The sequence below is a fragment of the Vigna unguiculata genome, chromosome 7 (assembly GCF_037176805.1).
Source record: "Vigna unguiculata cultivar grain cowpea cultivar isolate G323 ecotype 2 chromosome 7, ASM3717680v1, whole genome shotgun sequence".
NCBI classification, from domain to species: domain Eukaryota; kingdom Viridiplantae; phylum Streptophyta; class Magnoliopsida; order Fabales; family Fabaceae; genus Vigna; species Vigna unguiculata.
Window position 1 is genome coordinate 4,696,496 of NC_140798.1, and position 13,862 is coordinate 4,710,357.

Below are 13,862 nucleotides of genomic sequence, written 5' to 3' on the forward strand. Positions count from 1 at the left end.
CAGTGTTTCATGTGTCACAACTGAGGAAGTATGTATTCGATCCGGCTCACGTGTTGGAAGCTGAGGATATACAGATCAGGGAAGATCTCACAGTGGAAGTACCACCCATCGCCCTTGAGGATAGCAAGGTTGAGGAACGTCGTGGAAAGACCGTCAGTCTTGTCAAAGTTATCTGGGACCGGAGGACAGGTGACTCGACTTGGGAGCTAGAGGAGGACATGAGAAAATCACATCCACATTTGTTTGCCTGGTGAGTCTTTATTTTCGAGGTCGAAAATTTTCTTGTTGGGGAGAATGTAAGGCCCCATTTTTATATTCTGCCCTAAAGTTGATGGGCTGCCTTTGTGAGTGGGCCTAAGGCCGGCCCAATGTATAAAATTCTTAGGTCTGCCCTAAACCTAGAGTTCCTTGCCATTTTCAGAAAAAGCTTTGTCCTTGCCTCGAGCCACAGCCGCCTTTACCTCTGCTAGGGTTTGGAGAAGTCGCAGTCTAGCAAGTTCAGCCACATTTGTTCCGTTCTGCGTAAGTCTCCCCAACTCAAGCTCTATGTTCGTTCCGTCTCTTCTTTACGTTTTCAGTTTGAGCCTTCTAGTGAGCTCGTTTTAAACCTTGTCCTGCGGTTTCAGTTCGCTAAGCCGTTCCTTGGGCTACTGTCCTTCGCCGCTCGAGTATCGGAAGCTCTAGCTCGCATCTCCCAGGTACGGGAAGTTAGAGCTCTTGTTTTCCAGTAGTTTTGTTCTGTAATGGCGTTGCTCCCACTTGCATGATTTAAATCCTTCAACTTGATGTATGAGAATGCGTTGTATGCTGGTTTGGTTCATTTTCCATGGCTGTGCAGTGAAGAACAATGGCGAGACCTGTTAATCTCGCCCAGGCGAGTCAGTCTCGCCTAAGCGAGATGAAACAGGGAGCTCGCCTAGTGCTCCTGCGTGAAAAGTCGCCCAGGCGGCTCGCTCAACTTTTGAGCGAGCAGGCAACTCGCCCAGGCGAGAGGGATCTCGCTTAAGCGAGATCCCGCGTTGCTCATGCACCTATTTTTGTGCTCTCGCCTAGGCGAGGGGGAGGCTCGCTTGAGCGAGACTGCCTCGCCTGAGCGAGACCCTCCAGCCTAAGCGAGGTGCTGGGCGAGGCAGTGTGATGTGGGATGTTCTTCTGGGTTTTGTGTGAATAATATTTGCTTGGTTTTGAGTATCTGTGCTAAAGGCTTGGTATGTGTGGGCATGATAGAGAAATACAAGTTGCGAATTATGTATAAAGGGTGGGCATGAGTTTTACATGAGATTGTATTGAAAGGGTTGGTATGAGAGAGGCATGATAACGATATGGATTGGAAGTCCTTGGTACATGAATGGTTCATGATGAGACGAAATGTGTTGAGCCTGGAACATGAAAGGTGTTGACTTAAAGGTCGGTACAATTAACGTATACATGCGTAGTGGATATCATTTGGGTTGTGCGGTTGTGTCCTGTATGTGTCAGTGCATAAGTCCTTGGGGGTCTCTAGGTGAGGTCTCCGGGGTCGCGCTTCAGTGGTCGGGACGTAATTCCATGGCCCCTGCTAGTGGGTGTTCATGGTGGTGCCCCATCTGTATAACTAGGTAAGGATTCAAGGTAAGGTTGCATCCTGACGCTCCGAGGAGCCAGTTAGTCTCACTTAGAGCGGACTGACTCTTGTGGTGGGAGTAGTAGGAGGCCTGAAACTCATTAAGGGCTAACCTTGTGGTGGGAGAGATTTTGATTCATCGTAACATTGGTAACACATAGCTCAGGATCGAGCAGCTCAGGGTCGAGCAGGGGTATCCACCACAAGTGCAAGCATCCGCTGAATCCGACCGAGTTATACGTATCCGGATGAGTCGAGTCGAGTCGTAGTGTATTGAATGAAGAGTCATAACATGTTTGGTTGTTATATGGATGTGAGATGATGAAAATATATTTGACTGTATGATGAGTATGTGTTGGCTCTAGCTTACCCGTTTTGTTACATGGTTGTGTTGTATGTGGCTGTTCTTCCTTGCGATGATCATCAACTGGGTTGATGGGAGCAGATGGGCGAGGTTCTCGTGGTCAGCAAGGGAGTGGTGATTCAGTAGCTTAGCCATCTGAGCTGGAGTCATTTTATTTACGATTTCTTTAGGGCCACGGCCCCTGTATCGTCTTATGATTTCTTACTCTACACACCTTATTAGAATTGTATCTGTTTTATGTTGGCATCGTGGTGTGCCAGGTTGTAAGGGTTGCGTTAAGGACCCCAAGACTACGCTGCTATACTTTATCACGTGACGTTTTCTTTAATTTCGTTTAATAATTAAATGGGACGTTACACGAAACTTGATTACAAACTCAAACTTTAGACTTGATATAACTTTGTAATCATTCTATATAAAAGTACTTTGATTATAAAACAGGCTGAATTTTGTTAAGTTTGATTATATGATTTTGCAATAGATAAATGCTTTTGTAATAAGGTAACACAACCAAAAAAAACTTTTTAATTTTTTTATATATATTATTTTTTCTGATAAAAAAACTAAAAGTTAAAAAAATGGAAATATATTATTTATCTTTTATTGATTTTCTAACATGTACTTCGGCCGAAACAAAAATGCTTAGTTTCTTAAGAATATAATCATTATAGAAAGATCATTCCAAAATTAATTATAAACTCCCTTCGACAATTTACTCTGAAAATAAGTTTCATTATACGAATTTTACAATAGTAAGAATTTGACAATAGTAAGGATGCTAGTGTTTGTCAGTGCTCTTTCTATAAAAGATTTAATTCATTTCAAAATGATATCTTTTGAAAAAAGATTAATTTTTTTTTATAAAGATACAATGAAGTTTGAGTACCAAAGTATTTTGTCTTCACTTCATGTTTTTTGAGTTTTTGAGTGTTGCCCACTTGACTGCTGAAATGAACCAAAGGGTTTTATCCATAAAGTTAAGGAAAATGATATGTTAACAACTTATCTCACTACCTGACGTGGCAGTGATTTTTAATTTTAATTTTTTTTTCACATTTCCACGTTGGATGCTTGAGTGCGAGAGGGAAAGGGAGGTTGTTAGAGTTACAGAAGTGAGAGAAACAAGGAGAGAGAGCAGAGTGGAAATAGTGAGAGAAGTGGAGAGCAGTTTATGGTTTCTTCATCCCCAGGTTTGATTTTTCCCCTTTCCCCAAGTTTTTTCTTCCTCCATCTCCATAGTCTATTGTTTGTCACCCCTATAATTTTCTTCTTCCTCCATGGCCTTAATTTTCTTCTTCCGTCACTCTGCAAGTTTCTTGTTCGTCAGTTTTGGAAGATATTTTCGGACTGGGTTCGTCATTTCCCTTTTGGTGGAGTAGAAAAAATTTTGGGTGTACCCACTACAACAAATATTTTGTATTCGTTGATGTTTGTGGAAATGAGGCATTTTTATTTCTGATTTTGGTTAATATATGATAAAGTATGGATTTTTTTTAAACAGTGTTGTTCAAGACCGAATTGGTTAAACGGGATTGGTGTTTTTCATTCTGTTGTGGTCTACATTGGTGAAGAGGCACGAACCAAACATGTTAAATTCTCAAAATTTAAGTGCTACTACCTTTATGTTGGTGAGGTAAAATAATGTAATGCAGAAAAGTACAGGTTCGCACTTACTATAACAGAACTTTGCACTTAAACTGAAAGTTTCTCATATCCAATAAATTAGAAACAATCTCCAAAATTTATAAACATTATTTCTTATCAATTAGTGTGAGTTAATTTTATTAATGAAGTGTATAATTTAATCATGCCACCAAACAAAATACTTATCATCCAAGCCAACAAAAGCAGGACAGTGAAATTCTGGATGGTTGGAAATTTAAATAACAGCACCAGTGGTCTAATGGTAGAATAGTACCCTGCCACGGTACAGACCCGGGTTCGATTCCCGGCTGGTGCAAATCATTCTTTTCAATGCTTAGAAAGCATAACTATAGTATGTTACTCGACAATTCTGGTGTCTCTGGTGTAGTATATATTTATTTATATACTCTATAATTTGTGTGTTCATTAATGCTATATATAATATTAAGTACTATTACTTTATCTAGATCAAAAGAACAAAAATATACATAAACACTGGTAAAACTATAAAATATATAAATGGTGGTCGGGTCATTCGAAACTTTGGTAATGTCGGTAAATTATTTTGGTGATGGCATTCAAACTATAATGTTGTAATTGTGCTTGAGTTCTTATGATAGTATGAAAAATAATAGCATTTGGGGAATAAAGTGGAGGGTTGTGGTTGAATGGTTAAGTTTGGAGTAATGGAGTTATGGGATTGATATAATTCTCTTTGGAAATTTTTATTAGGTGTATAACAAATAGAATATATGTAATGATTGGATAGGATTTATATCATTATATTAATTGAGTACTTGAACTTTTAGTATGATTTCTTCTGACTATGAAGGCTGTTCTCAAACTCAACTATATAATTATTATATATTGTATATTCTTGATATGATTTTAATCCTCCTTCCGGTTTGTATTCATAGTTTAGTTAATTATTTTGTGATGATGCACATTTGAAATAGCAGTGTTGATCCATTATTGGATAATAGCAATTCTTTGGAGGAATAGTTTTTGTCTAATTACTATGGACATGTTTAAAAATTTAAAGATGTCAGGAAGTGTATTATAATTTTTTTTTCAAAATATAATTTTACTGATCATCGATCACCTCATTTTAAATTCAATAAAAAATATTATCGTACTCCCAAAAATTTTGTTTTTCTTTTTTTAATGATGTTTCGATCCAATCGTTTTTTTTTTCTTTAGTACAAGTAAAAATGTTGTATTTATGAATGAAATATTCAGGAAATAACAACATCTTAGTCAATGATTACTTAGAAGCAGTCAACACCAATTTGTTGGTATCTTGTAATTTAATACAGTGGTGGACCTTTGAATTAAAGTTTTCTTCTTTGTTAGAAACCTTCCAGTTTAAATAATCTGATCCACCTTCTAACACAACCACATTGAATTCTTCTTTCTCATCACTGTTATATACTTTCAAATAGGACCCCACATTTAAGACATTTGGATAAGTTTGAACTTTCTCCTTATCATATTAATGTTCTCATCACAATATTTTCTCCATTTATAACCCCATTCTCATTTTGTCTTTAAAAATAAAGTATATATTTGATCATTTATATTTCGTTAATAGTTTATATAGTAAAGTATTTCCATCTTAAATATTACCAACATTTTTATAAGGTGTAAACCCTAATGGGTAGAGAAAAATATAATTCCATTGCATCTTTGTATTAGTATTCCCTCTTAAATGTCCTAAAGTGGTTGTTGTGACTGAAAACTAAATAGGAAGAAAAGAAGAAACTAAGGAAAATTTCATCTAAATTAATGTGTAAAGTGACTAGTAGGGCTTTTTTTTTTTTTATCAGCAAAGAATTAAATTAAATTAAAAAGAGCATTTAAGGGGTGCTCTAACCCTTATACAAACAATCATGAACACAATGATGCTCTTACATAGCTTTACATTCCAACAAAACATAATTTTCAGCCTGAACCAAACTCACATGTACCATCTTTGTGACTCTCAATCATAGATTTGCATCTCCATCAGATAGAATTTTTAACCAGGACTTGATTTACAATCATAAAGGAAGATCAATATGTAAGCATCCCTTTATTTAAGCTTAATACTTCCTACAAAACCAGCTCAACCACGTTTTAATTGTTGTCATAGTAACCTTGCGCTGCAACAAGTCACTAATTCTGGCCTTTTTATGATTACAATCAGCCCCCTCACACTGTGCTTATGTGCGTTACTCCATTGCAGAGAACATGATAGCCATATAACAGAATATGAGATTGCAACAGTGAAAAGAGGTCTTTCTTATAGAAGGAAGAAGTATTTGCCATTGATAGTGGCTCCACTGTGAGCCTCCTCCTCGAATAGTTGGCTCATATATTGTAATTCATTCTTGATGACCAGCCTCCCGGCCATGCATACCGCAACCACTGATAGCTTCCAATCTACCTTCTGCAGTTCCAGCCTTGATACTGGTTTATATTACCTTCGTTCACAGCACTGCCTCTTTAAAAAGTCCTTCTATCATATATATGGATCTCCTTCAACCCTGCACTTTCTTTCCTATTACACATAGGCACACAACATTATCATGTCACATAGATTTTAAGCAAGTTAAAGAATATGTACCATTCACTATAAGAGAACTTCACAGCTGGAATCTTGTGTTTCATCCATACCCAAGCTGCCACTTGAGCATAACTAAAGATTTCTATAGGATCAACTTTTCTATGCTTGAAAATTACCCCATTCCTATGATTCCAGATTTCCCCTATAATAGCTAGCCACATTCCTCGCCAAGCTAAATTTTGTCTATTATTGAGGTCAAAAAGATGAAAGTGTTGAAAGTTGACCCTAGCTTTTACATGGTGCACATTACTCACCCCCAACCAACTATCACACATATTCCATACTTTTTGGGACACCCTACAAGAGAAAAATAAATGGTCAGCGGTCTCCTCGTGCTCACTACACAAATCACAGAGGCTATGTTGTAATTGGACCCCCCTTGTAAATTAGTCTTAGTTGGTAGTCTATCCAGAAATACCCTCCAGCCTAGTATTTGAGCCTTTGGAGTTACCCTTGTGCTCCACAACATTTTGAACTCTTCATTTTCTTCTTCTTCATCAGTTCTTTGCAATGTGTTATAGGCTGACTTGACCGAAAATACCCCATTGTCACTTTCTTTCCATTTCCAAGTATCCGGATAACCCTTATAGAATCGAGGAGCATTAATAACAAGGAGGAGTTGTTCCTCCATAGTTGACTCCCAATTAAATCTAGGTCTCCTCCAAGTTAGGTCCCAAGTCCATACGTTATCCTCCTAGTGTACAACATCCCCGATAACCATATCTCTACACTCTGATAACGAGTATAGCCTATGGAACCTACATTTAAGTGTTGCTTCCCCTGTCCAATTATCTTCCCAAAACTTCACTTTTCTCCCTTCTCCTACCACCCATTCAAAGCTTTTGTCAAACCAAAGTCCATGCGTCGTACTCCCGCACACTTTATTAATGTCTTTCCACCACCTTGAGGCAAACCTTGATATGTTAGGATCATTGAGGTTCCTCCATGATCCATACTTTGACTCTATGACCTGTTTCCATAAGCCATTATCCTCTGTTCCTAATCTCCATTTCCATTTGGCTAAAAGTGCAGTGTTAAAATTCTGAATGTCTCTTATTCCCAAGCCCCCTACCTCCTTTGTTTTGCATATAATTTCCCATTTAACCCATGCTATTTTCCTAACTTCCGATCCCCAACCCCAAAGGAAATTTCTTTGAATGTTTAGGAGTTTATTACTTACATTTGGCATTTTGTAGAAAGACATGTAGTATAGTGGCAAAGCAGATAGAACATATTTGATTAGACATACCCGGCCTGCCATCCTTAATAGATCGCCTTTCCACCTGGATAATCGACTGTTAACCTTCTCGATCATAGGTTGCCAGAATTGTTTGAGCCTTGGATTCCCACCTATTTGCATTCCTAGGTATTCAAACGAAATTTTCATATGTTTACAATTTAAGGTGCTTGAAAACTCGTTTATCATAGTCGCATCCAAGCCCAACCCCCCAACTTTAGTTTTGGAAAAATTAACCCTTAGTCCGGATACCAGCTCAAAACATCTTAATATAGCTTTTAAGATCCGAGCGTTTTGGGCATTTGCTTCGCACAAGAAAAGGGTGTCATCTGCAAATTGCAATAAACCCACATTAATCCCATCAGTGCCCACTTTTATCCCACTATACAGGTTTTTCTTAATTGCTTGTCTAACTAACCCTGCCAGACCCTCTACTACAATAAGGAATAGGAAGGGGGCCATAAGATCACCCTGCCTAAGGCCTCTAGTAGGAACAAACTCCTTAGTGGGATTCCCATTGACCAGAACTAACATCGACGAAGAACCCAGACATTCTTTAATCCATCTAATCCACCTATCACAAAACCCCATTCTATTCAGCATGTAGTATAGAAAATCCCAATTGACTGAGTCGTATGCTTTTTCGTAGTCAACTTTTACAATTGCCAACCTCTTTTTTTTAAGCCTACATTCCTCCACTGTCTCATTTGCTACCAATATACTATCCATGAGCCCACCTCCTTTGATAAACGCTGATTGAGAACTGTCTATAACCTTAGGCAACACATTCTTAAGCCTATTTGCTAGAATCTTAGAAATTATCTTGTACACACAACCAACTAAAGAAATTGGTCTGTAATCATCTAGGCCAAGAGGAGCTTGTTTTTTTGGTACTAGTGCTATGAAGGATGCATTACAACCTTTTGGGATTTTCCCTTCTTTCCAAAACCATTTGACCGCTTGATTGACTTCATTCTTCAACGTTCCCCAATTGTGTTTTAAAAACAAGAAGTTAAAACCATTCGGACCTGGGCTTTTAGTTTCCCCACATTGGTTTATCGTCTCCTCTATTTCCTTGTCTCCTATTTCCTTCGCTAGTAGCGAGTTATCTTCCTCAGATATTTTTTGAAATTCAATGTTTTTTAGATTAATGTTGAAAGTTTTAGGTGTAGAGAACCTTTTTTGGAAGGCTTGTCTTACCTCCTGTTTTACCTTTTCTGGGTCCTCTACACCACAACCCATTCAAATCCACCCCTTTTAATTCATTAGTAATCCTTCTCCATCTTATTCTAGAATGAAAGTACTTTGAGTTAGTGTCACCTTGTTCTATCCATTTAAGCCTTGCCTTTTGATTCAATAGTGCACTTTCCTTATGTAAAAGCAACCTCAATTCGCTTAGAAGATTCGTGCGCCTGACCATGTCATCTTCTCCTAGATTGCTTTCATCATCCTTCATATCTAGAATGTGGAGTTCTTGCAGAAGATTTTGTTTCTTAAGACCTATGTTGCCAAACACCTCTTTGTTCCATAATTTTAGATCAAACTTTAACTTTTTCAACTTCTCCTTTAATTCTATCATTGGATTACACTTCCCAATATAAGAATGCCACGATTGTTTTACGACATTTTTGAAAGTTGGGTCAGATTCCCAGATATCAAGGGTTTTGAAAGGTTTGGGTCCCCAGTCAATTGTGACCTGTTTAATTAATAATGCGCAGTGATCAGATACTTGTCTGTCCAAAATATATTGTTTACTGTCTGACCAATGCTCCATCCATTCCATAGAAACCAAAACCCTATCTATTCTACTCTTAGCTGTTCCATTTTCCTTGTACCAAGTGTATTTCCCTCCAATCAATGGTACATCTATCAGCTCCATAGATTCTATGAACTTATTAAAACCTTGCACTTCTCTTAATGCAGTATTGCCACTCGGGTTTAGACCCCTTCTCTCACTAACTTTTCTTACCGCATTAAAATCCCCCAACACGCACCATTGCCTACATGCTTCCCCCGATTTTATGGTTATTAGTTCCTCCCACAATTGAATTTTTTCATTAAAATTGCAAGAGGAGTATACATTAAATATAGCAACTGGAATTGGGTTGCTGTTAACTGATTTACAATACTCACCTATGACCCCTACATATGACTCCCCAATAATGTGCTTTACTCTCTTGAATTTGTCTTTGTGCCACATTGTTAAAATCCCTCCTGAGTTTCCCATTCCCAGTTTATTCACCCACTCAATCTTGTTGTCGCCCCACAGCTTATAACAACTAGATGGTTGCAAATCATGAAGCTTAGTCTCCTGGATACATATCATATCTACTCCTTCACTTACTATGATCCCTTTTAAGTATTTCCATTTATGCCCCCCTCCTAGACCTCTTATGTTTATACTAATGATTTTCATTAACAACTATGTTCTTCCCTACTTTTCTTTTCCCCCGATTCCTATCCCTCTTTTCCATACATTCTAATTCCTTCAAGATTTGTTCCTCTTCCCCTGAAAAGGTGACACCTAAGTCTTTTGCTAAGCTCCAGATTTTTACAGATTCGGAATCACCCAATGGGCTCTTTGTGGACCAGAACAGTCTATTGCAATTTAAAATATTCTCATCAGATAACGAATTGCATATAGATTGGACCACTGACCTGATAAGTTTCCTCTTGGTAGCCCTGCCGTTTTCCTTCACACTGCGTTTCTTGATCGTTGGTTGTTTCTTGCTTGATTCACCTATCCAAAATTGTCGCCTCTCCTGGAAGTCTCTTGGATCCATAACTGATTCATTAATTAGGGTCATTTGTTTCGACATATGATTCCCGCAGCGGACCTGGTCTCCTGACGGTGATGGTCCAGCACTAGACATCACAATGGCGTTTGAAAACGAACTTCTTTTAAGTGGTGTGACGTTAGGCTCGATGGAATGCTGTCCAATTTCGGAGGTGTAGTGGTCGCCTAGCTCTTGATTGTGATCTGCTAGCCTTGTGCTTTGGTTCTCAATCTCTAACCCATGGCATTCGTTTTGTGACAACTTGTTTTGGCTATTAATTAAAACCATGGGGAGCGTGGCAGTGCAGACGTTAGCAGGGCTTACACTCACATTAGGGCCCAACATTGTCTCCTTCACAATAGACACAGTGCACCCCTCCTCAACAGATTGGGCTTCTTTAGATTTCGGCCCATTGTTGAAAGTAGCATGGTTACTGCTAATAAATTTCCTATCAGAGGGGTTGGTTCCTTTTAAAATATTTTTGTTAACAAGCTCTGAAACTGGCTGCGCAGCATCCATCTTAGGCGCAAACGTCCTATTTTCAGCTTTCGTGCCACAACGGTCAAGAATAGAGACGTTACCAATACCGCTTGACATCTCCGATGTAGCTCGGAAGCTCTGATTACCACGTGCTACCGGTGATTGGATCGTACGGTCCTCTTCCATCACTTCCTCCTCCCAGTCTGAAAAAATATCATTTTCGCATCGCTCTGAAACAGAGCTGAAATCATCCAATCCATTGCAGCTTATATTGTTATCTGAGGAGAAGTTGTTGTCGTTTGCACAACAACAAAATGATAGTGTTTCATGAGTTGTTTCTTCCTCTAAAACCACACTGTAGATTTGCCCATTTATTTTCATGCCTTTCTGGACCCAAATTTTCGATCCGAACGGAACCTTAACTTTTAATCTCGCGAATTCTAAACGCTCCCAGGTAAGTGTTTTTTCGTCTACAGAAACGAGAGCTCCGAATGGAGCCACAATTTTGCTGAAGCATTGTTGTGACCATAGGTTAAAGGGCAATCTCATGCATCTAACCCACACCAATTTGTTTTGTACTATCTGAGATGGGTTCCAGGGGACAATAGATTCGAAATTATCCTCCCACCATTCTTTGTTCTCACCCATGAGATTACCGAGCTCAGCGCCTTCAATTCCTTGAATCAGTAATGCATTCTCTCCCAGATATTTTGCGTTTAATCGACCTCGTCCGTGTTGAATTGCTTCCTCCATAACTATGTGAACATTGGAATAATTACTTACCCTGCAAATATAGCTACCTTCCAACCATTTTGTATCAGCTTCTTCCGTATCAAAAGATATACCTTTCCATTTAAGTTGGGAGGTGTTGCTAGAAGCTTTTACAGCTTGAGCATATGATTGTTGATGCCTAACCTCTCTCCAAACCTTCCTAGTTCGAGGGGCCTGTTACCGACCAAGTTGTTGGTTTGTTTATCCGTTTTCTTCCAATCTTCCCTTTCATATCTAGGTTTATTAACGTGCAGTTTAGTTGACCCAATTATTATTGAATCCAGTTCTTGCTGAAGACTTTGTTCGTTCTTCACCTCCAGAAATCGAACAAAATCATATCTGTGCCCCCATTTGTCTAATCTTCTTGAAATAAAAACTTCTGTGACTCTTCCCCATCGTTGAAACACTTTCCACATATCATATTCACCGTAGCTGTAAGGAAAGTGGGAGAAGAAGAAAGTGGTGATCTTCCACCCCTGCATATGCGTTGCCCCCTTTTGCATTTTCTTACTTCGCTGGAACAAAAGTACCTAACGAAAAGACCAAACTCAGTAGGACTAAGTCTCTACAAGATCAAATTGTTCCCTATAAATATACCCTTAAGAAGAACTTGGATATATATGAAATCTAGGGTTTCATTTCATCTGAATTTCCACTGAAAAAAAATGATATCTCTTAGATTATGGTATCTTCTCCATATACTTACGTGCTTTCTTCTTTTGACTCAAACATATTCTGAAGATGGAAGAAAGGTAAATAATTTTTCATCTCAAATTTAATTGCAAAGCACTCGTTTTTATGAAATATATAGTTTATTTATATAGTTTTTGAAAGAGTTTTCAGTAAAAATTTATTATTTTATGAAAATGGTATTTTCCAAACCATTTGAAGAAATATGTATATTTGTTCATATTTGAAAATGGAAAGACTTGCTTGTTTCTTTAATATTTTCACCCAAACTTTCAATTCTTTCTATCTGGTTTTAGAACTTAAATAACCATCTTCAGAAAAAGGAATTCTAATTGTTGTTTAACTTCTATTAATTTTGAGAACCCCACTCATATGGCTGCATAAAGTTATTGTGTTTTGGAAAATTTGGGGAAATTATTCAAAATGGGGAAAATAATCTTCAAATTTTGAGTGTAATATTTATACAACGAGTATAAAAATTAACATTATTAAGCAGTATAAATAATAAAAATAATAATAATGTTGAAAAAAATATAACTTTTAAAATAACTATTAAGATAAAAGTAATACTTTTTACATGTCAAATATTGAATAATAATACAAAACTCTTTATTTATACATTAATTTTGAAGGTCTGAAATGTTTATTTTTCAATAATTAACTTAGCGTTCTACCTACCTAACTGCCCTGATATTAATTGTCGGAAATTGATTGGTTTATATCTTTTCTACTATTGTAGCTGTTATATATATATATATATATATATATATATATATATATATATATATATATATATATATATATATATATATATATATATATATATATATATATATATATATATATTGAAAATTTGGGTTTAATCTGAATTTTAAATATGTTCATATATGACAAAAATTTAATAATTTAAATATTATAATTTTTTTTCTACTTTAAAGACAATATCTATCAACAATAAAATAAGATATTAATAGAAATATAATTCTCATGAAGTTTTTATATTAAAGTGAATTTTATACAATAAAATTGAAAATCTCTTTATTTCGTCGACATATTAGTGATTCAATTTTAAAGAAATTCAAATAAAATTATGAAATTTATTTAAGCTCCTAAATTATTTTTTTCCCTGAATATATGTTTTTATTATCTCTTCTTAAGTCTTCACTTGATAAATTTAAAAGCTTCAATAGAATTCTAAACTTTTTTAAGAACTTGTTTAAGTTTGTTTAATTAGAAGAATTAGTTAAACATTGGAAACAATTTTTTAGATACGAAATAATCATTAAGTGTAAATATACTATATGCATAATATAATCAAAGATAGTATATTTATGTTTGTTTTTCTAGCTGTTAATTAATTTAAAATATATAATATTATATTGTAATACAATCAATAATTATTGTTTTTAATTTTTAATTTGGAAATCAAATCAAATTTATTGGTCATGGAAAAATTACATAAAAAGTAAAACTTTATCAATTACTAATTATGTTTTTAGATTGATTAACTCGTGTTTTTTTTTTTTTTTTGTTAAAATAAAAGTGTGTGACCCACACCTTGAATAGAAATAATTAGAAGGTAAGGAAAAAGACTGAACTTATTTTATCTTATTATTCCTTAAAACAAAATCCAATAATTGTATTAAAGTGAATTAATCATCTTGGTGATAGATTTTAATGAGTATAATTTA

General features: G+C 36.3%; 1 protein-coding gene and 1 non-coding gene across 2 annotated transcripts; one reads left to right on the forward strand and one right to left on the reverse strand.

The window, feature by feature from the left end:
- The first annotated feature begins 3,856 nt into the window (after positions 1-3,856).
- TRNAG-GCC (transfer RNA glycine (anticodon GCC)) lies at positions 3,857-3,927 on the forward strand. Its single transcript has one exon. It is a non-coding gene; the product is annotated as a tRNA-Gly (tRNA).
- Positions 3,928-5,400: 1,473 nt separating this feature from the next.
- On the reverse strand, positions 5,401-12,075 carry LOC146884551 (uncharacterized). The gene is made up of 2 exons (XM_085675606.1): positions 10,112-12,075; positions 5,401-6,150 (listed from the first exon to the last, which is right to left on the reverse strand). The coding sequence occupies exons 1-2, from the start codon at positions 11,461-11,463 to the stop codon at positions 6,096-6,098; spliced, it is 1,407 nt and encodes a 468-aa protein (XP_085531732.1). The 5' UTR covers positions 11,464-12,075; the 3' UTR covers positions 5,401-6,095.
- Positions 12,076-13,862: the final 1,787 nt, after the last annotated feature.